This window comes from Adiantum capillus-veneris, chromosome 22 (assembly GCF_014529385.1).
Source record: "Adiantum capillus-veneris isolate H3 chromosome 22, ASM1452938v2, whole genome shotgun sequence".
NCBI classification, from domain to species: domain Eukaryota; kingdom Viridiplantae; phylum Streptophyta; class Polypodiopsida; order Polypodiales; family Pteridaceae; genus Adiantum; species Adiantum capillus-veneris.
The window spans coordinates 150,248,759-150,268,990 of record NC_140952.1 but is presented as its reverse complement, the minus strand read 5'-3'; the positions used below and the strand labels follow the sequence as shown (position 1 = coordinate 150,268,990).

Here is a 20,232-nt window from a genome sequence, read left to right as displayed (position 1 = left end):
GTCATTTAGGCCCCTCGACAAGACTTTATAAGTTGGATAATACTAGGAATTAATCCAAAAGGAGCAAACCGGACACATGGCAGTATGAGAGCGACTTATAGATCAACTCTCATTCTCCAGAAAGCTCATCCCAAGAGGGGACGTCCAAAATTGGGGTTGGGGCTGATTAATGAAAAGAAGTGCTCCACAATGCGTGTGTGTGTGTGAGTAGTGTGAGAGTGCGTGTGTGCACGAGAGAGAGAGAGAGAGAGAGAGAGAGAGAGAGAGAGAGAGAGACTATAACTAGCCAATACACAGTAAAGGGCCGTACAAAATCTATAACCTGTTAAATTACACACAGAGTACTGATGGAAAAGAGAGAGACTCAACACTTGCGTCCAACGGTTAGAATGCCCTGCACAATGATGACCGACACCCTGTTCGCCCCAAAAACTGGCGCCCCTTGCGGTATTTCTTTATTTGATTGCGATGGGAAAACCCCAAGCAACTTTACAAGCTGTCCAAATCTGTCTAGGGCTGTGATTTCAGAATTAGGCCCAATTTCCACATCATAACGGCTGCATAACCTGTATAGACCAAAAGTACAAGTCAGGGGTGACTTCCCATGCAATTCTGAAGCTCTTCTGTGGGCTGGCGAGAAAACGCAGAGAGCTGTTTTTCACTGTTACAGCCTCTAAAAAGTTCCCAAACTCCTATATAGCCACACTCTAGCTTCCCGGAAGCTTCTGTGAAGTTCTGGTGCACTTTAGGAGCAAAAAACCCTAAACCTGCAATTTTACACAGCAGGCTGTATTTCTCTGTTTTGGGTCGTTTCGGACGGAGCTAACACATCAACACGCTCCCCAAGACCTCCCACACGCAATGGGACAGTTGCCTTGTGATTTGGAGGAGTTTTCACGCGAGAAAACTCTCCAAATTCGCGTTCCTTCGCGATGGGGCTGTGCGCACCTGTGGGGGATTCCCGGATTAGCAATAGCTAATCCGATTCCTATTCAGAAGGCTCTTGCCTTAGTAAACGTGCATAAAACCCACAGAACTGTACATGATCATTTGAATAGCCCAACTAGTGGGGTATTACGATATGTGCAAAGGGGAGAGAGAGATGCGCGAGAGCAAATCGTCGCGCTATGTAGAGCAAAGGAGAAGGCAAGCTTCCAATTAAAGTTGTAAACCTGCACCCACCACTCACACACACATTGTGGCTCACTATGAGTAAACTTCAACCTCTAGTCTCAAATTGAGCGCCCCCTCTTCATGCTGAATCTGGCAAATTCACCTGGAGCCGCCATGTGTCCAGTTTGCCCCTTTTGAGTTATTTCTCTAGTCCCCACTAACTTATAAAGTTATAAGTGACTTCCCGAGTGGCCCAAATTCCATCTGGTGCACACAAGCTTCCATACTCATCACAATTCAATGCTAATTGGCCCGACCAGTCCCATACTGACCGACCTAGACTCCCAATGTGAGAAACCCGTTCGACCGCAGCCGTTTCACGCTGGCCATGCAATGTCCACTTACACCTTTTCAAAGGTTCCGGGGAAAACAAGTAAAAATGAAATAAATCAAAATATGTAGTACATAATTAGAGAAGGCAGCAGGAAAAATACACCTCCTGGTGACACACCCCACCCTTGAAATATTGCAAGCGACCTCGCTTGCATGCCAATAATACATGTTGTTATCTGCTAATAACACATATATTCTATGATAGGAATCCAAGATATACATACTTCCGGAAATGTAGCGTTGGACGATTAAACAATCCCACCAACCTGGCTACCACAGATATATCAAGCATAGAAGTCTTCTAGTGTACTCTCAAGCACAAACTTCTCTAGCCAAATTCTGTATAGAAAGAGTAGATACAATTACTTAACTACTCTTTTGAGCATCATGAACCATGCTCTCACATTGCGCCATAGAGCTACATCAAGTCACTGTGGGTTCCATTTGAAAGGCTTCAAGATATAGTTGCAATAGTTGAGGTGAATCAGCAAATTCAGACTCTTCCATCCATTTAGCATCCAATGATGGATAGTTCTTGAACTTCACCAAGTAACGTCTTGCAACCTTTCCTCTAACCTTCCTTTCCTAGTGTGCCAATATTTGATCAGGTCCCAGGAACAAGAATCTCATTCAATTCCTCCACTTCAGGTTGTTCCTCATCAGGCATATTCTCTGGCACATCACCAACAAAGGGCCTTAGAATGCTAACATGGAAAGTATTATGTATCTTCCAACCTTCTGGTAGCTTCAACCAGTAAGCTACATCGCTGATCTTTTCTGAAATCTGAAAAGGACCATAATATCGCATATTGAGCTTAGGAAACAAACGTTCCGTGCCTTTCCTTTTCAAAGCGCAAAAGCACCCAATCACCAAGTGAAAATACAAGTTCATGACGGTGACGATCAACCACTTTCTTTTGCTTAGCCTGAGTCTTCTCAAGAGCAATCTTTATCTTCCTGTATGTTTCATCCATATCTTGCACATACTTGTCTACCTCAAATATATTATCCTTAGTCTGCAGAATGGGCGTGACTTTCTTCCCTCCTTCCACTATCTCAAATGGTGCCTTACCTGTTGACGTATGCACAGTGTTATTGTAAGCATATTCAATCAATGGGAGATGGTGTTCCCAAGTTGCCTTGTGCTCTGATACATAACATTTGAGCAGATCCAGGATAGTAGAATTTGCCTCTTCTGACTGTCCATCACTAACAAGATGTTTGCCCATCGCATGTGTTTCTCAGACAACTTCGTTTGCATGAGAAAATATTGCAAGGTTTGATGAGCTCTTTGGACAACAAAATCAGTCCCCCAGCAGATAGTGTTTCCAACTAGTGAGAGCGTGAATTACAGCCAACAATTCTTTTTCATAAACTTGCAAGTTCCTTTCGGTCTTCAAAAGTATTCTGCTCTCATATGCAACTACTCAGCCATTCTGCATTAGAACTGCACCAAGGCTATGACCACATGCATCACACTGTACCACAAAAGGTTTTGAAAGATCTGGCAAAATGATTACTGGATCTGAAGTCAATTTCTCTTTCAAGTGTTTGAAGGCTAAAATTTCCATGGCTTTCCACTTGAAAGTAATTGCTTTTCCTTGTAGTGCATGGAGTGGAGAAGCAATCTCAGCAAAATTTCGGATGAACCTCCTGTAGTAGGAACATAAGCCTAGAAAGCTTCGAATGTCATGTACGGACTTCAAGTCTGGCCATGACCTAATTGCTTCCACTTTGGCGGGATCCACGCATACCCCATCCTTTGAAACAATGTGCCCTAGGAAGTGAATCTATTCCAAAAAGAATTCACTCTGCTTCGCATTAATGAGTAGCATGTTCTTACGTAACTCATTGAAAACTACAGTCAAATGATCCCTATGCTCCTCTTCAGACTTTGAGTAGACAATCATGTCGTCAAAGAAGGTACCCACATAGTTTCTATGTGGTCTAAATATTCTGTCCAATCATCCTATTGAACGTGGCAAGAGCATTTGTGAGACCAAATCGCATGACAAGAAACTCATAGAGACCAAATGTTGTCATGAACGCAGTTTATGGACATCTTCTGGCTTAATGCGTATCTGGTGGTACCCACTCTTTACGTCTATCCTTGTAAACAATGACGCTCCCTCAAGCCGATCAAGGATACCTCAATATGGGGAACCTGTTCTTGATGGTATTTTTATCCAAGGCCAATAGTCAATGCACATGCGCCATGAACCATCCTTCTTCTGCACTAGGAGCACAGGCGAACAAAAAGGGGATGAACTGGGCTGAATCAGCCCCTTCTCTAAAAGCTCGTTGACCTGACTCATAATCTCTTTCTGTTGGGCTGCACTAACCCTGTATGGTGGTCTATTCGGTGCACTAGAACTTGGCACAACATCTATGGTATGATCCTCAGGTCTCTCAGGAGGTAACTCCCCTGGCGAAGAGTCCGAAAAACAATCACTAAAACCACTCAAAAAAGTTGACCTATCTTTATCTAAGGTAGACAAATTCGATACAACTTCAGGTACTTCTTTTGCAAAGATCAAGTACGCAGAAAGATGATTCTTTATTCAAGATGAAATAGCAAAAGCAAAAACAATCGGAACAGACTCGCCTATAAGCTTTATGACATGAGTCTTTCCTCTATGTACAAGGGTAATCTTTTTGTTGTAAATATCCACCATAGCATGCAACCTGTAACACCATGGGATACCCAATAACACGTCACAGCCCTCAAGTGGCATAATATGGAATTCTTCCACATCCACATAACTCCGAATGTGCAGACGAAGCTTCCCCAAAATGGGAGTAACAAGCTCTGAATGACCTGGGCATGCCAAACCTGCTTCACCTGTCATATACCCATCTCCTCTGCACGAATGCCCAACTTTGATGCCTAGTGATATAAAATTTGCAAGGGCTCCTGGATCAAAGAAAACCAGCATTGTCTCGTCTCTAACTTTGCCCCAAGCTCTGCACAGTTCCGTGGCATCTATGTTTGGCTGGTCACGAACCAAATCTGGGACAAGTGTTACACTCGGCTTCGGCTTCTTCCCTTTATGGTCTGACTTGTCATCCTTATCCTGTGACTTCCTCTATGGGCATTCATTAGCAAATTGTCCCTCCCTTTCACAAATGTAGCATTTCTTGGCCTCTCTTAGAGCTTTCCTCTCCTCAAATGTCTTGCTAGAAAAATGCCTTTCCTTCCCTTGGCTTTGCCCAGAAGAAGGTTTGAACTGCCTCTGTCCTCCGAAAGGCTTCTTCTTGAAATTGCCCTTGGCTGAAAATTGCTTGCCCTGGGACTCCTTGTTGCTGCCTTTAAATCCACTGGATTTACTTTGCAAAAAGTTATTGGCCACTGTCGCATTCTCAATCAACTGCATAATGTTGATGAGATTGGTCTTTGTACAGTAGTCCCTGATTTCCTTTGGTAATCCACAACAGTACCTTCAATCTATTGTGTCAATTGTGCAAACCTGTAAGAGCTTATGGGTAACAAGGCATCCCAAAATTTCTGATTGTACTCTTCCAGATTTGCACAATTTGACGCATTCAAATCATACCATGCCGTGATCACATCCACCTCGGAGTGTTTGTGAGCCACGTAGGAGCAAATATCTGTTTAAACTGGACCCATGTTGTAGGTGCTTAGCCCTGAATTAACAACGTGGTCCACCATCTCAACGCATTACCCTTCAAAAAGGTGGCAACCTTGCTTATCTTGGAAGACCCTGTGAAGTTTCCACCTGCATATGCCACATCAAACTGTTGTATGAAGGTCAAGGCCTTCATTTTGTCATATGTGCCATTAAAAGTGTCAAACTTCACGGCTGCCCAGCCTTCCTTGTATTCTTTTGGCTGGCTCGTAATAACCACATTATCATCAACAGATGCTTTAAAAAGTGGTACTTCTCGGTTAAGCATTCCAGCACTCATATAACCTGTTTTGCCAGTGTTATTCGGATTCCGAGCATTTTGCTATGAGAAACCAGCCATGCCAAAATGAGTTCCAGGCATCCCAAAATTGCCATAGGCACCCTGAAAACCTGGTTGAACACCTATGTTCCCGTACATAGGGTTAACCGCACCTCGTTGCATTGCCCCAAACACATTCCCTGGTATGTACCCTTGTAAACCTGTGGATGGTCCAACAATAGCCTGAAACACTGAACCACCACCAAAGTAACCAGGATATGAAGTAAAGGGTGGAATGGTCTGCCAAACGTCTTGTTCATTACTATCTTGACCATTCACAGCCTCATGTCCAGATACCACCTGTTCTTTTGGATCTGTAGACAAATTGGGTGTCTTCGCCACCTGTTGTTGCTCTTCCACAGGAGCCTTTCCATGAGTGTCATGAGACCCCTCTGCATGTGAACCCTCTTTTTCAGGTGGTAGGGAAGAGACATCCCATTTAGGAGCCTGTAAGTACTTCTATAACTTCGGATTCTGAGCCATTTGCTCGAAGATATCCATGATCTTCAAAAACCTAACTTTGAACATAAGATCCTCATCCTCCGGCTCCATGGGTCGCATCCCTTTGTCAACAACCCTTTGCTCCTCCTACCCACTGTAAGAGGATGCTTCCTTTTCAGAAAACTCGTCTCTCCTTTCTGCCATAGTGCTTAACTCTATATCCTTTCACGCACAACAATCCACGACACACTCTTTGAGAAAAAAGTGTCTTATCCCGTCGATGGAACCATACAACCAACCAATGCACAGTAAAGGACGGTACAAAATCTATAACCTGTTAATTACACACAGAGTATTGATGCAAAAGAGAGAGTTTCAACACTTGCGTCCAGCGGTTAGAAGCCATGCGCAATGATAACCGACACCCTATTGGCCCCAAAAACTGGCGCCTTGCAGTATTTATTTGATTGAGATGGGAAAACCCCAAGCAACTTTACAAGCTGTCCAAATCAGTCTAGGGGCTATAATTTCAGAATTAGGCCCAATTTCCACATCATAACGGCTGCATAACCTGTATAGACCAAAAGTACAAGTCAAGGGTGACTTCCCATACAATTCTGAAGCTCTTCTGTGGGCTGGCGAGAAAATGCAGAGCGCTGTTTTTCACTGTTACAAACTCTAAAAAGTTCCCAAACTCCTATATAGCCACACTCTAGCTTCCCCAAAGCTTCTGTGAAGTTCTGGTGCACTCTAGGAGCAAAACCCTAAACCTGCAATTTTACACAGCAGGCTGTATTTCTCTGTTTTGGGTCGTTTCGGACGGAGCTATTGCATCAACACGCTCCCCAAGACCTCCCGCACGCAATGGGACAGTTACCCTGTGATTTGGAGGAGTTTTCAAGCGAGAAAACTCTCCAAATTCGCATTTCTTCGCGATGGGGCTGTGGGTACCTGTGGGGGATTAGCAATTAGCTAATCCGGTTCCTGTTCAAAAGGCTCTTGCCTTAGCAAACGCGCATAAAACTCACAGAACTGTACATGATCATCTGAATATCCCAACTAGTGGGGCATTACGATATGTGCAAAGGGGAGAGAGAGATGCGCGAGAGCAAATCGTCGCGCTACATAGAGCAAAGGAGAAGGCAAGCTTTCCATTAAAGTTGTAAACCTGCATCCACTACTCACACACACATTGTGGCTCACTATTGAGTAAAATTCAGCCTCTAATCTCAAATTGGGCGCCCCCTCTTCATGTTGTATCTGGCAAATTCACCTGGAGCCACCATGTGTCCAATTTGCCCCTCTTGAGTTAATTCTCTAGTTCCCACTAACTTATAAAGTTATAAGTGACTTGCCGAGTGGCCCAAATTCCATCTGGCGAACACAAGCTTCCATACTCGTCAGAATCCAATGCTAAAACTGGCCCGACCAGTCCCAGATTGACGGACCTAGACTCCCGATGTGAGAAACCCGTTCGGCCACAGCCGTTTCACATTAGCCATGCAAAGTCCACTTGCACTTTCTCAAAGGTTCCCGAGAAAACAAGTAAAAATAAAATAAATAAAAATGTGTAGTACATATTTAGAGAAGGCAACAGAAAAAATACACCTCCTCGTGACAGAGAGACAGTAGACCACAAACACGAGATATGGTGAAGAGGGGCGATCAGCGCGCCATGACTACCATGAGCAGAAGACCCAATACACAATACCCAGATAGTGGAAGTGGGTACCCCTTGGCCCCATAAATAGGTGTCCAAGGGGAGGTAGGGCAAAGCCTGGAAAAATCCCCCACGACCCAGCAAGAAATACATGAATATGAGGGCGCCCCGACAACGTGGGCAGCCGGCCCAGGAGTAGGCGGCCAGACAGTGCAATCTAAATGCATATGCAAAGGGTGTCCAGCCCGGAGGCACACTAGCCGTACATGCATGCCCTAGACCTGTGAAGCTGCAGAGTGGTGTAAATCTACCACCCCCTCTAAGCACCTGATGCTGAACAAACCGCGTGAAGCCGAAGATGTGAGGCAAATGATGAAGATGTCTGTTGCAATGTCCACTGAAGGACAATACTCCGTGAGTGTAGCAGCAGTCAGGGGTGTCCCAACCGCCAAGAAGTCTCCATGGTAAAGTGACATCACGAGCAGTGTAGTTAATTGTTGTACTCCGTCGATACAGGATGAAGATACTGCGTGAAGGTCCCGAACTGAGTGTGAAAACAACTCCTTGTCGTAACAGAAGTGCCAATAGACCATGAAGTGTCCTATCCAATAGGATCTGTGGTGTCTGTAGTCAGCAGACCATCCAGAGAAAATGGGGAAGCCCAAGAACCATCATGAGAATGACCGGAAGCCTGTCAATGCATGAACATGCAACCGAGTGTGGCCAGGTGGCTAACCTGCGTAAAACTCCAGGAAGGCCAGATGTAGCAATTTGCATCGTAAACGTCCTCCGAATCAAGGAAAGCCACACTAAGCAGTCTGCACTGTAGAAGCTACCAAAAGCTGCAGCAGGCACCGAGAGACCGAACGGACGACCAACGGATGGTGTCCTGTCAGTAGGTAGGGTAATCCAAGATGAGGGGAAAGCCAGACTCAATAGTCTGTGTTGTGAGAAGAGGTGTGGTCAGACCAAGCTGTCTACACCGTAATCATCATGTATGAAGTAGGGAAGCCAGACTGAGAAGTCGGCACTGTGAAGAACCTCTGAGAAGAGGAAAGGCCATACCAATCTGTCTACGCCCTCTTGCTTGTATCTCCTACCTCCAATCCTCCGGTGTCAACCAAACAGAATTTGCGCCAACAACGCCACCAAAACGCATCTTGGTCTGGCTCTCAATGTGAATGAGCTGGGAGTGGCCTACTGCCCAGGTCGGGGGATAAGTTTGTTGTAAGGTTACCGAGGGTGAGTCTAAGCAACTCTGAAGGTAGCAATCCAAATGATCACGAGTGTAGAAGAGAAACTGATGTAACAAATTGTTAACGTGTCAAAGCCTAAAGAATGGAGCCAACTTGCAGATGTCGGCCGAGGGGCCTAAACCCTAAGAAGAACAAGTAACAGAAGAAGTCCTACCAACTAATGGGAACCCCGTTTGATGGGGCCCCAAGTGACATAAAGGAAGAAAATAAAGCAGCATCTGGACACACGCCAAAAACTGATGACGTGGCAGATTTTCGAAAATTGCGCTTGGATGATGACGTGGCAGGCTGTATGGATTTCCGTAAATTACGCTGGCAGCTTTTTGGCTTTGCTTTTGGATTAGAAGCTTTTGAATTTTAAAGGCTTTTTACTGTAACTACTTTTCAAGCCAAGGGCCTTTAAATATGAGGTTGGGGCTCATTCTCTGGCATGCTTCCTGGAGAAGGTGCAGAGTCTTGAGTACCAGCTTGTATTGAGTTGATGCAAAATAAAGAAATACCGAAAAGGGCGCCAAGGTTTGGGGCCAATACTCTCTGGGGTGGAATTCCGACACTCCGTGTCGCGTGTTGTCTCTCTCCCTTTTTAGTTCAGTTGTTAATGAAGTGCTAAAAGTCTGTTCAGTCTGTTCTTTTCTATTGGCACGTGGTGCCCGTCTTGTGACAACTGCACTACCATCCAAGCCAAGCTCCGAGTGACTTTGGGTGTAGTCGCGGGATGCCTGATCTCCCGCATCTCGCAGGTAAACTCTCCAAGAGAGTCCAAAGCATTGAAGTCCCACTCGAGTCTGTAGATCCAAGCAATGAACCTGTCCAAGAAGAGATCCAAGATCCTCTCCCTAAGTCCATGTAGATGCTCCTGTGTAAGCAAGTGATATGATGTGTCGAGGTCAAGTGGTAAGTGTCTGTCCACACAAGATGGTGGTGTCTTCTCTGGGAATGTCGGAATCACATATGCCCTGAGCATGGCCATATCTCGTGTGAGCTCCTCTGATGAGGGCATAGGTGTGTCCATAGCAAACCACAAGTCACCACCCCCTCTATAGTGCGCAACCGCCGAATGATGGCTGGAATGAATGAATCTTCCAAGGATCATACGCCCGTAGATGATCAAGCCAATGTCAAAGATACCGTGTACTACAGCAGTCAATAAGAGACCGTATGGACCACCACCGGATGGTAACCTGGTAGGAGGTAACTTCATCCTCTGTAAAAAATACAAGCCATGTGGCTGCTGTCCACCCAAAAATGCAACTGCGAGGTGATGAAAACGCTGCTGTCCAGCGATTTTCAACATGCTTGTACGCTCCCAGCATGGTCCGGGGCGGTGTAGAGGGTGTAGGGAGGGCCGGTAATCAATTTCACAGCCCCAGGTGGGCTGAAAACAGAAAAAACAGCAGGCTATATGGCTGAAATCTGTAGATCTGAAGAAGAATCGGACCGGCAACGCACCGGATGCAAGGCCGTGTGTCGTAGGCAAGATCTGGTGGAGTAAAGCCCCGCACTCCCCTCCTCTGCTGAAAACGCAGCAGCAAACCAAGAAACACAGCGAGGTGTAAAAATGTAAGCTGTCCCAAAAACGCAGATCTGGTCCAGAAAACGCTAGGCAATTCTGGTGTGTTTTTGGTGCGATTTGGTGCAGAGAAGTGAGCGCCTGTAGTGGGAGATGCAGAGCAATGCTTGCAATTGCAAAACGCCAACCTGATGCCAAAAACACTAGCCTGATCTGCAAAAAACGTTGAGTAATGCAAAAAATGCTAGGCAGGTAGAAAACTTTCCGGCGATGAAAGTCGACAGAGATGCTAGCGCTAGGCCTGCATAGTGAAACACTGGCTATTGTGATCCCTTGGGAGGAAAACCTCTACAGAAGCGCTAGTCCCATGGAGAGCCTAAAGCTCTGATACCATGTAAGAGTGCGCGTGTGCGGAACCGTGAGAGAGAGAGAGAGAGAGAGAGAGAGAGAGAGAGAGAGAGAGAGAGACCACATACGCAAGATATGGTGAAGAGCGGGCGATCAGCCCCCCATGACTACCATGAGCAAAAGACCCAATACACAATAACCAAATAGTGGAAGTGGGTACCCCTGGCCCCATAAATAGGTGCCTAAGGGGAGGTAGGGCAAAGCCTGGAAAAATCTCCCACGACCCAACCTGAAAAATGAGGGCGCCCGGACTAGGTGGGCGGCCGGATAGTGCAGTCTAAATGCATATGCAAAGGGTGGCCGGCCCGGAGGCACACTAGCCGTACATGCATGCCCTAGACCCATGAAGCAACAGAGTGGTGTAAATCTAACAAGTAGTGAGTGCAGGTGATCACAACTTTAACGGAAAGCTTGCCTTCTCCCTTGTCTCATGCAACGCGATGATTTGCTCTCGCGCATCTCTCTCCCCCCTTTGCCCATATGGTAATGCCCCTCTAGTTGGGCTTCTTAGATGACCATGTACAGTTCTCGGTATGCGCGTTTGCCAAGGCAAGAGCCTTCTGTATAGGAGCCGGATTAGCTAATTGCTAATCCCCTTCAGATACGCACAGTTCCATCGCAAACAAATGCGAAAACGGAGAGTTTTCTCGCGTCAAAATTCGTTCGATTTACAGGGGGAACTGTCCCATTGCGTGCGGGAGCTTTTGAGACACGCGTAGACGTGTTTGCTCTACTCAAAATGATGCGAAACAGGGAATTACAACCTGCTGTGGTTTTTTGCAGGTTTAGGGTTTTGCACCTAAACTACAAGGTAATGCTAGGGGAGCCTCGGGAAAGCCTTGGGCGCTTCTACAGGACAATTTAGAGAGATTTCCCACGAAGAATCTCGTCTAATTTCAAAAGGCAAGTAACCCTACATGTACGGGAGCTCGAGGGCTACCCACAAGAGTGATCCGCGCACGAATCGGAGTGCAAAACAGAGAATTACAGCTTGCTGTAATTTTTTGCAAGTTTAGGGTTTTGGTCAGTTTTGACGCCTACACGTCCCAAGAGCTTCAGGGAAGCTAGGGAATCACCAAATAGGTGTTTTGGTGCAAATTGGAGGCCAAAAACAGAGATTTCAGTGTGCTGTAATTTCTCGCCAGGTTTTGTAAAGAGCTTTAAAGTGCGTGGAAAGTCACTGTTTACTTGGGATTTTGTCCGTGGAGACTTCTACTGTGGTTATGCTGCCAAAATTGGTTAAGAGTAGGGGAATTTCAGCGCGATAAAAGTGGGACAGCATGTAGAAGTTTACAGGTTTTTCTCAAGTGCAATAAGAATAAAGAAATATCGAAGGGGCGCCTGTCTTTGGGGCCAACAGGGTGTCGCTATCTGCTTGGAAGCACTCTAGCTGCCAAGCCGTGTTTTATTTTGAAGTGTTGAATTCCAATCACAAGCTTATACGTGAAGTTCCTTTGTGTCGTAAAGTTCAAGTAAAGTTACACAGTGTAAAGATCGGGTGAAGCTAAAGTCTACCGCCCTACAGGCCGGTTTCAATTAGAATAGAGGAGATGCATGCTCTGTTGAATAACATAAATGGGCTGAGAATGCATTGTTGTGAAGTCCTTATGAGAATCGTGTGCATGGGCTAGTGATACCACCAGAGACAGAAGAAATAAAGTGTAATATTCATCTCAAAAAAGTGTTTGAATGTATAACATAGAATATTGATGACTTGTTCAGTCCCTTCCTAGCACATAGACTTGCATGAGGTTTCTCACAGCATGATTATTGCACAAACATAAAATTAATTACTTTACGCACAAGTAGACGCGCACAAATGTTAAGTTGTCCATACCTACATAGCACATACATTAAAGTTTACAACGATGTAAAAGTTACAGATTCGTTAGCTTTTTCTTTTAAAAACCATTGACCTCACAACACTTACAGTTAGAATTATTTGTTGAGGAAATAGAGGGGGTTGTTGGTTAAGGAGGGCAATCCAAAGAGCTAGTGCAGAAAGGGCGAGTGTGCAAAGTCTCCACACTTGCTTCATGACGTGTTCCTATTGATTTACCAAACAAACAAGAACAATTTCAAGAAACTACAAGGAAGAACTCTCTCTCTCTCTCTCTCTCTCTCTCTCTCTCTCTCTCTCTCTCTCTCTCTCTCTGTGTGTGTGTGTGTGTGTGTGTGTGTGTGAGAGAGAGAGAGAGAGAGACACTATGCTTATGATATGGGACCCATCTCTCTTGAAGCCTATAGGATTTTCTTTGATTGTTTCTAGATTTCGGAGCTTCAAAATGCTCCGTCTTTTTATTGGAAGAGAGATTTCTGAGAAAGCTACACACACACTATGCAATCACCATGGAAGCTGCGATACACAAAACTTGAAGCAAGGAAAAACTATCTACACACTTTATTGAAAAGGAAAGTGTCACGTGCACATTTAACCCTAGGTGTACGTGGACAAGCTACTTCATGACATGGGTTCAGTTCGATTCAGTTTGGTTCAGTTAGCTTAGGAAGTGTTCTGGCACTTTTATGAGTCTGTTCGCAGACCGTGCATGTCCAGACACTTAGAGTAGATGCATATCCTCTGGTTGCACACAGCATGATCATCAGATTACAGTCAGAACCCATCAAGAGCATTTTTACACTACACAGACCTATTTTCCCTATTTTAGCCACTTTTCACTTATTATTATTAAGTGACTTTTGTTGGGAAACTAGGTAGGGCAAATTGGCTATGAATATATATAAGAAAAGCTAGCGCTAGCATTCTCTAGCAGAAGAGGCAGTAGGGACCTGTGTCCAACAATGCACCTTCTCAACAAGAGACCCCCCGGCAGGATGTCACGTGACACGTCCAACCCTATGTGTCCGTGGACAAGCTACAGCATGACCAAGGTTCAGTTCAGTCAAGTCAGTCTAGAATAGGAAGTGATCACTTTTGTGAGTCTATTCGCAGACCGTGCATGTCCAGGCACTTAGATTAGATGCATATCCTCTGGTTGCACACAGCATGATCATCAGATTTCCATCAGGAGCATTTTTACAGTGCATAGACCTATTTTCCCTATTTTTGACATTTTTCACTTATTATTTTTAAGTGACTTTTGTTGGGAACTAGGTAGGGCAGTTTTGACAAGGATGTAAATAAGAAACCTAGCGCTAGCACTTTCTGGCAGATGAGGCAGCAGGAGCTTCGGTTCAACAGGCACCTTCTCAGCAGGAACCCCCAGCAAGGCCTAGCGGTTTTTGCTACACAGCAGCGAGGCTAGCGTTTTGCATCAAGAACCCAGATCAGCCAGCAATTTTGCACTTGCAGATTCCCGGCAATAGTAGAACCACAGATCAGCCTACAATAGAACCAGCAAAAGCCCTAGCGTTTTTGCAAGAAGACTTCAAATCAGCCCTAGCATTTTTGGTTTGCAGATCAGCCCCGGCGTTTTGCAGATTCACCACGACGGAACATCAAGAACCACCGGGGTTTTCAGTTTTCAGCCTTTAGCACTCGCAGATCTAGCCCCGAATCTCGCAGATCTCACCTTCCCACAGCAGATCCTCGCCGCACGGTCAGATTCCGCAAGGTTTACAGATTCAGCCCGGAAAACGCAGATTTCAGCATCTGCGTTTTCAGCACATCGTCATCGTACCGTCGTCATCGAAATAGAGTCAGAATTCAGCAGATAAAGATTTGCAGATTTCAGCCCTTAGCATTTTCAGATTTCAGCCCGTCTCGTCATCATCCTCATCGTCGTCGACATCGTCGGCAAGTCCAAGCATTGTAGAGATTTGTGCAATCATAAGTAGACCACTCTCGCCATAGAGAGTGGGGCCTTCGGAGGAGGGTTTTACGTCTCTGGTGTCGTATTCTCTTCTCTATCTCTCAGTCTCATGCACTTCCATTCACTGTGTCCATTCACTTTGTTTGTGTCCATTGCACTCTCTCACTAAAGGAACGGAAGGCCCTCCCTTCCGTAAGTAAAAGGAACCTTGAGCACATTATGGAGCACTCATCTTGAGAAAGAACAACATTCATTCCGCTGCACCTTACATTGGTATCAGAGCTTTGGCAGTGTTCTGTATCACTCAAGGAAAGAACCACGAGAACCACAAAATTTTTTTTGCTTATTGCGGTCGCACGTTACCCAAGTTTACTTGGGCGTGTCGATTCCTAATCGTGTTTCTGAAGAGTGACAGGAAACCCAAGAAAGAAGGGCTTGTCCAGTCTCCCCTTGTGCCTCTTTTCACTCATTGAGAGCGGACAGTGCACTTAGCGGCCGGCCAATCGACGTGAGGTGGGAAAAAGCAACCTTGGTGTGAGCGCAAGGCCGCCAAGGGGTGCGTCCGCGGAAAAGAGCAGAACTAGGGTGAAGAGAAGATCCTTCTCTAACACAGATTGCAAGCGAAAGAAGAACCTCAAGACCTGCAAGACCTGCAAGAACCTCAAGAGCTCAAGAACTCAAGAACCCCAAGAACCAAGACCCCCAAGAACCCAAGTTCCTCGTGAACTTAAGAACCCAAGACCACAAGAACCCTCGACTTCAGTGGATGGTCATCACTCGAAGCGGAATGGATACTTCGCTTGGAGGTGATGAGCATGAGAGAGACGAAGAAGAATTTTCCCCACCAGGAGGTTTTTCTGACCCTCCCCCGTCCCCATCTACGGCAAGGATTGCACCAGATCCTATGGAGGCTTGGTGCAAGACGATGATGGACATGATGACAACGTGGCACGAAGCAAGAATGGCAGCCATGGAGCGTGAGCGCGAGCAATTACGCTTAGAGGCCAAAGAATTTGAAGGCAAGTACGCAGAAAGAAAAACAGAATTGGATCGCAAGAACGTTGTTCATTCTTCCTCTCTCATTTCTAATGTGCACGCGAAGATTGAAGAGATTCGGGAAAAGGAGACTTAGTCTCTTCTTCTCTCAAGCACGACACACAGGATTTGCATGATGATCACGATGTGATTTCTCACAAGCATGATAATTTGCATTATTATCAAGATGTGATTTCTCACGAGCACGATGATTTGCATGAAGATGTGTGATTGTTTACAAGGATGATGTGTTAGTTGATACTTTCTATAGTGAAACTAACCTCATTGCAGAGACGATCAATCACGAAGAACCGATCTTCGCTCTCGACTCGAGGTCCAAAGAAACCCCACAGGAAGATTCGACCAATCAAGAAGAACCGATCTTGGCTCCCTAGCCTAGGTCCAAAGAACCCTTACTGGAAGTACTATGTGTTCGAATGATTCGTCAGCACGCATTGTTCGAGTGTTTCATTTGTGATCGTTTCCTGTATTTTAGTCACCGTCCTTATGTGATCCCTTTTCATAGGCATGACATATTGTACGTTGAGCACGTTTCCCTCATGAATGAGCACGAATGTATGCGGATCGTCCATAAAAAGCTGAAAAGTATGCATTCAAGGAAGTCACATTTCATGTCTCTTCCTTGGCACGACACGGTTGTAGAAAGAGCATAAGAAAGTATGAGCACCAAGCATGGGCATTTCCGTTGTGAATTGCCACAATTGATTGATTTAGATCAGAAGAGAAAGCTTCGATCTCATTGTTTGCGTGTGTCAGGTGAACGGTTTGGCACTCCGTCTCTATGTTCATCTACATTGCATGCAAAGTTTGTTCGTGCTACAAAGTGATGGCGTGGCTACCGACAACAGAAACCCTAATTTCTGCCAGAAACCCTAATTTATAGAAACCCTAATTGCTGACTGAAACCCTAACCCTAACTGCTGGCTGAAACCCTAATGTGGCTGGAAACCCTAACTTTGGCGCTGAAATGCCACGTGGGAGCTTTTTCCGGATTTTGTGGCGTGGAAAAAGGGGCCAGCAAGTGACGCAAGACTTTGGGGCTTTTTGGCTACGCAATTTGAAATGAGAGAGAGAGAGAGAGAGAGAGAGAGAGAGAGAGAGAGAGAGAGAGAGAGAGAGAGAGATGATTTGCTTTATTTCTGCTCTCTTGAGAGAGAGAGAGAGGGAATTTTGCTTTTGAACAAGAAGCTTTTGGGGCTCTGCTTTTGGGCATCCCTTGTAATCTTTAAATACGCGGTGAGGGGCTCACTCTCCAAAGCATCTGGACGCAGAGTCTGAGAGTGAAACCCTAACCGCTCTTTGTACTTTGACATTGATTTAATTCATAAAGAAATACCGAAAGAGGCGCTAGTCTTTGGGGCCAATATCTCTTGGCACGGAACTCCGTCGGGCCAATGCAAATCTATTGTGATCTGTGAATTGTTTTGAAGTGGTTATTTGGTGCTGTCGCGATTGATTCTTGACTTGGAGTGTCCAAGTTTGTTACAGTGGTATCAGAGCACAGTCAACTTCTCTTCTACGAAAAATCCGATCCACAATTTTTTCCCGCAGCACCTATGGCTTCATGCAAGGATCAATCGACTCCCTCTGCATCTGGAGATGCGGGCAGAGATCACAACGAAGATTCCGGCAGAGTATGGCTCGCCTCGGCCTACTCAGGCGGAGCGACGAGAGATGGAGCGTCATCAATTGATTGGCGATGCAACAAAGATGATGCTCAATTTTGCTTAGGACCCAATATTTGAATATATGAGCGAGACTTCTTTTCAGGAAGTGCATGAGCAGTGGCAGAAAACCACTACACCACCCCCAAAACCCGCTCTCAAGAAACCTTCTGCTCACAAGAAATATTCAGAGAGGAGCTAGAAGAGGTGGTTGATGCACGGATTGCTCAGCTTTTTGACGCACAAAAGAAAGCCAAAAAAGCACGGAAAAAAGCAGAAGAAAGGCACTGACTTCCCGGGTTATTTGGGTCGTCAGTCGACATTTGATAAAGCAAAGAAACAGAAGAGGCGTGTTCACTTTGAAGGAGTACCCAGTTCTTCTTCTTCTTCTTCTTCTTCTTCTTCTGACAGTTCTTCTGGCTCTTCAGATTCTAGCGAAGAAGACAGAAAAGGCAAAACGCAAAGCAAGAAACAACGCTTCGGAAAGGGCAAGAAAAAGGCAAAGAAGGCTAAATCTCGCCCAGAAGCTAACAGTTCTATTGAGGACTCGCCTACAGATCGCTCAGATTCCGATGACAGAAACTTTCATGCGAACAAGAAGAATTTTTATAAAGCCAACCAGTATGACTTTCTGGAAGATAAAAGCAAGAAAGTCTGAGAGTTTAAGGAAGGTGGACACTCCATCAAATTTGATACTTTTCCAGGATACTCAGATGCTTCAAAGGCTTTGTCTTTTATACAGCAGTTTGACATCGCTTTTGCGGGAGGACGCTACTCAAAGCACTCCAAGATTCGGAGAGCTGCCTCTTACTTTAAGGGGAATGCTCGCACGTGGTGGTCCACTCTTCTTTTAAAGGGGAATGATCGCAAGTGGTGGTCCACTCTTCTTTAAACAAGACTGCGCCACTTAAATGGCTGAAATTTAAGAAGCTTTTTATTTCTTCTTGGTTGACACAAGAGTATGAACGAGATATACGAGCTGCTTGGAACCATCTTCGGATGACCAAGAAAGATACAATAAATGCTTACTGTGAGAGATTCTGGAACTCTTTTCTACCTGCCTCTTCATTCAAGAAGATCTCGTTCAGGGAACAGATTGAGCGGTTCACCTTGGGTCTACCGACAGATCCGAGATCACTGCTTGGAACAGAAGTCAGCTTCTATTCAGGAGTTGATGAGTCATGCGAAGTGGGGCTTTGCCATTCACTCTGGCAGTCTGACCTACCCCACAGATGAGGCTATGACACAACAAGCCGAACAGACTTCTGGGAATGAAAGTAGAAAGAAAAAGAGCAACCCACAGAAAAAGGATGCACGGCCCAAGCTTACTCCTGAGGAGAGAGCTCGCTTCATAAAAGAGGGGAAGTGCTTTGGATGCGGGAAACATGGACGTATCTCCGCGAGGTGCCCTAAAAAGGCACCGAAACAACAGAATGATAAGGACGACGACAGGCCTGGAGTTCGAGAGCAGCTGAGAAAAGTGGCAAAAAAGGCAAATAGAAAAGCAGAATTGGTACCACAGTGTGAGACCTGAACCAAATCAAATGAATGAAAGTACAAATTTTGCCGCTTTTGGGACAATGTGAAGGATCAGGAAGCTCTTTTGAAGGAGCCAAGGCCAACTTCTTTTCACTTGGAATTGGCGGCTCGATTTGTAATTACGCCCGACAGACTGACGCCACAGGCGCAGGTAGTTCGGTTGGCACCCGGACGGGATGTTGCCATTACACCAAGCATTGGCAAACTTCGTTTGCAATGACAGAGGTGTTTAGGGCACGCGAGTGACGTTCTACTCGGAATCCCTTGATACCACAAGAACTACGCCGTGGTTGACTACCGGGCCGAGAAAGCGACTTTGACAAATGAAGGGCTCAGAGATTGTACTTGATGAACTTCAATTTCTTTACTCATTCTTTTGGGACAGAACTGAACGATGGATAAAGATTGAATATGTTTTGACCTGAACAAAAGAACGCCAAGGATTTTCTCCACACTCATGCCAATTGCTTTTTAGAGGGCTTGAAGATCACACCATTGATCTGATACCTAGAAGCACACCACCGAACCGGCCACCTTTCTATGTGAGCCGAGTACAAAATGAAAAGATTATGAACCAAGTGAAGGACCTCTTGGAAAAGTGTCTTGTCCAGCCTAGTACTTCACCGTATTGCTCTCCACTGTTGTTGGATTTGAAGAAAGACGGATCTTGGAGAAAGTGCATCGATTATAGAGCTCTCAACAAAATCACCATCAAGAACAGATTTCCGATTCCTAGGATCGATACTCGACAGGTTATAGGGATCCTCGTGCCGTAGCAGGATTGATCTGAAGAGTGGATATCATCATATTTGAATCGCGTCGGGAGACGTCTACAAGACAGCCTTTCGGACTACTTTTCGGGTTATTTGAGTTTTTGGTGATGCCTATTGGCTTAACCAATGCTCTTGCGACATTTAACCGGATGATGGACAGGATTTTCGAGAGTACAGGCTATTTGTTGGCACTTTCTTTGATGATATCATTGTTTTCTCCAAGAATGAGGCAGAACACAGAGATCATCTGCTTCAGAGATAATACTTTTTTTGGGACACTTTGTCTTAGCAGCAGGAGTGCAAATGGATCCGGCCAAGATAGACACTATCCGTGATTGGGCCGATTTGAAGAATGTCCATGAGGTTCTTGGGACTGTGTTCGTACTACATATCTTGATATAAAAGGAGTCCCTTTCTCGTGGGGATCCACAAAGGTGACTGCTTTTCAAACATTGAAAGAGAATTTGACTACAGGACCAGTTTTGACTTTGCCAGACTTGCAGAAGTCCTTTGAAGTATATTGTGATGCTTGTGGTCGTAGTCTGGGTGCTGTCTTGATGCAAGATGGCCATGTCATTGCTTACGAGAGCCGATTGTTCTCTAGGCCAAAGATGACAGCACAGATTTATGAGAAAGAGCTTTTGGCGGTTATCCATGCTCTTACTCAGTGGCGGCATTAC

General features: G+C 45.4%; 1 protein-coding gene across 1 annotated transcript in view; it reads right to left on the bottom strand.

Moving 5' to 3' along the window:
• Positions 1-20,232, bottom strand: part of LOC147430426 (dolichol-phosphate mannose synthase subunit 3-like) — a 76,470-nt gene that overhangs the window by 33,347 nt on the left and 22,891 nt on the right. The window contains exon 2 of the mRNA XM_086495734.1: positions 12,678-12,794. Coding sequence (XP_086351860.1) covers positions 12,678-12,785 — 108 coding nt within the window. The 5' untranslated portion in view covers positions 12,786-12,794. The remainder of the gene's footprint in view (positions 1-12,677; positions 12,795-20,232) is intronic.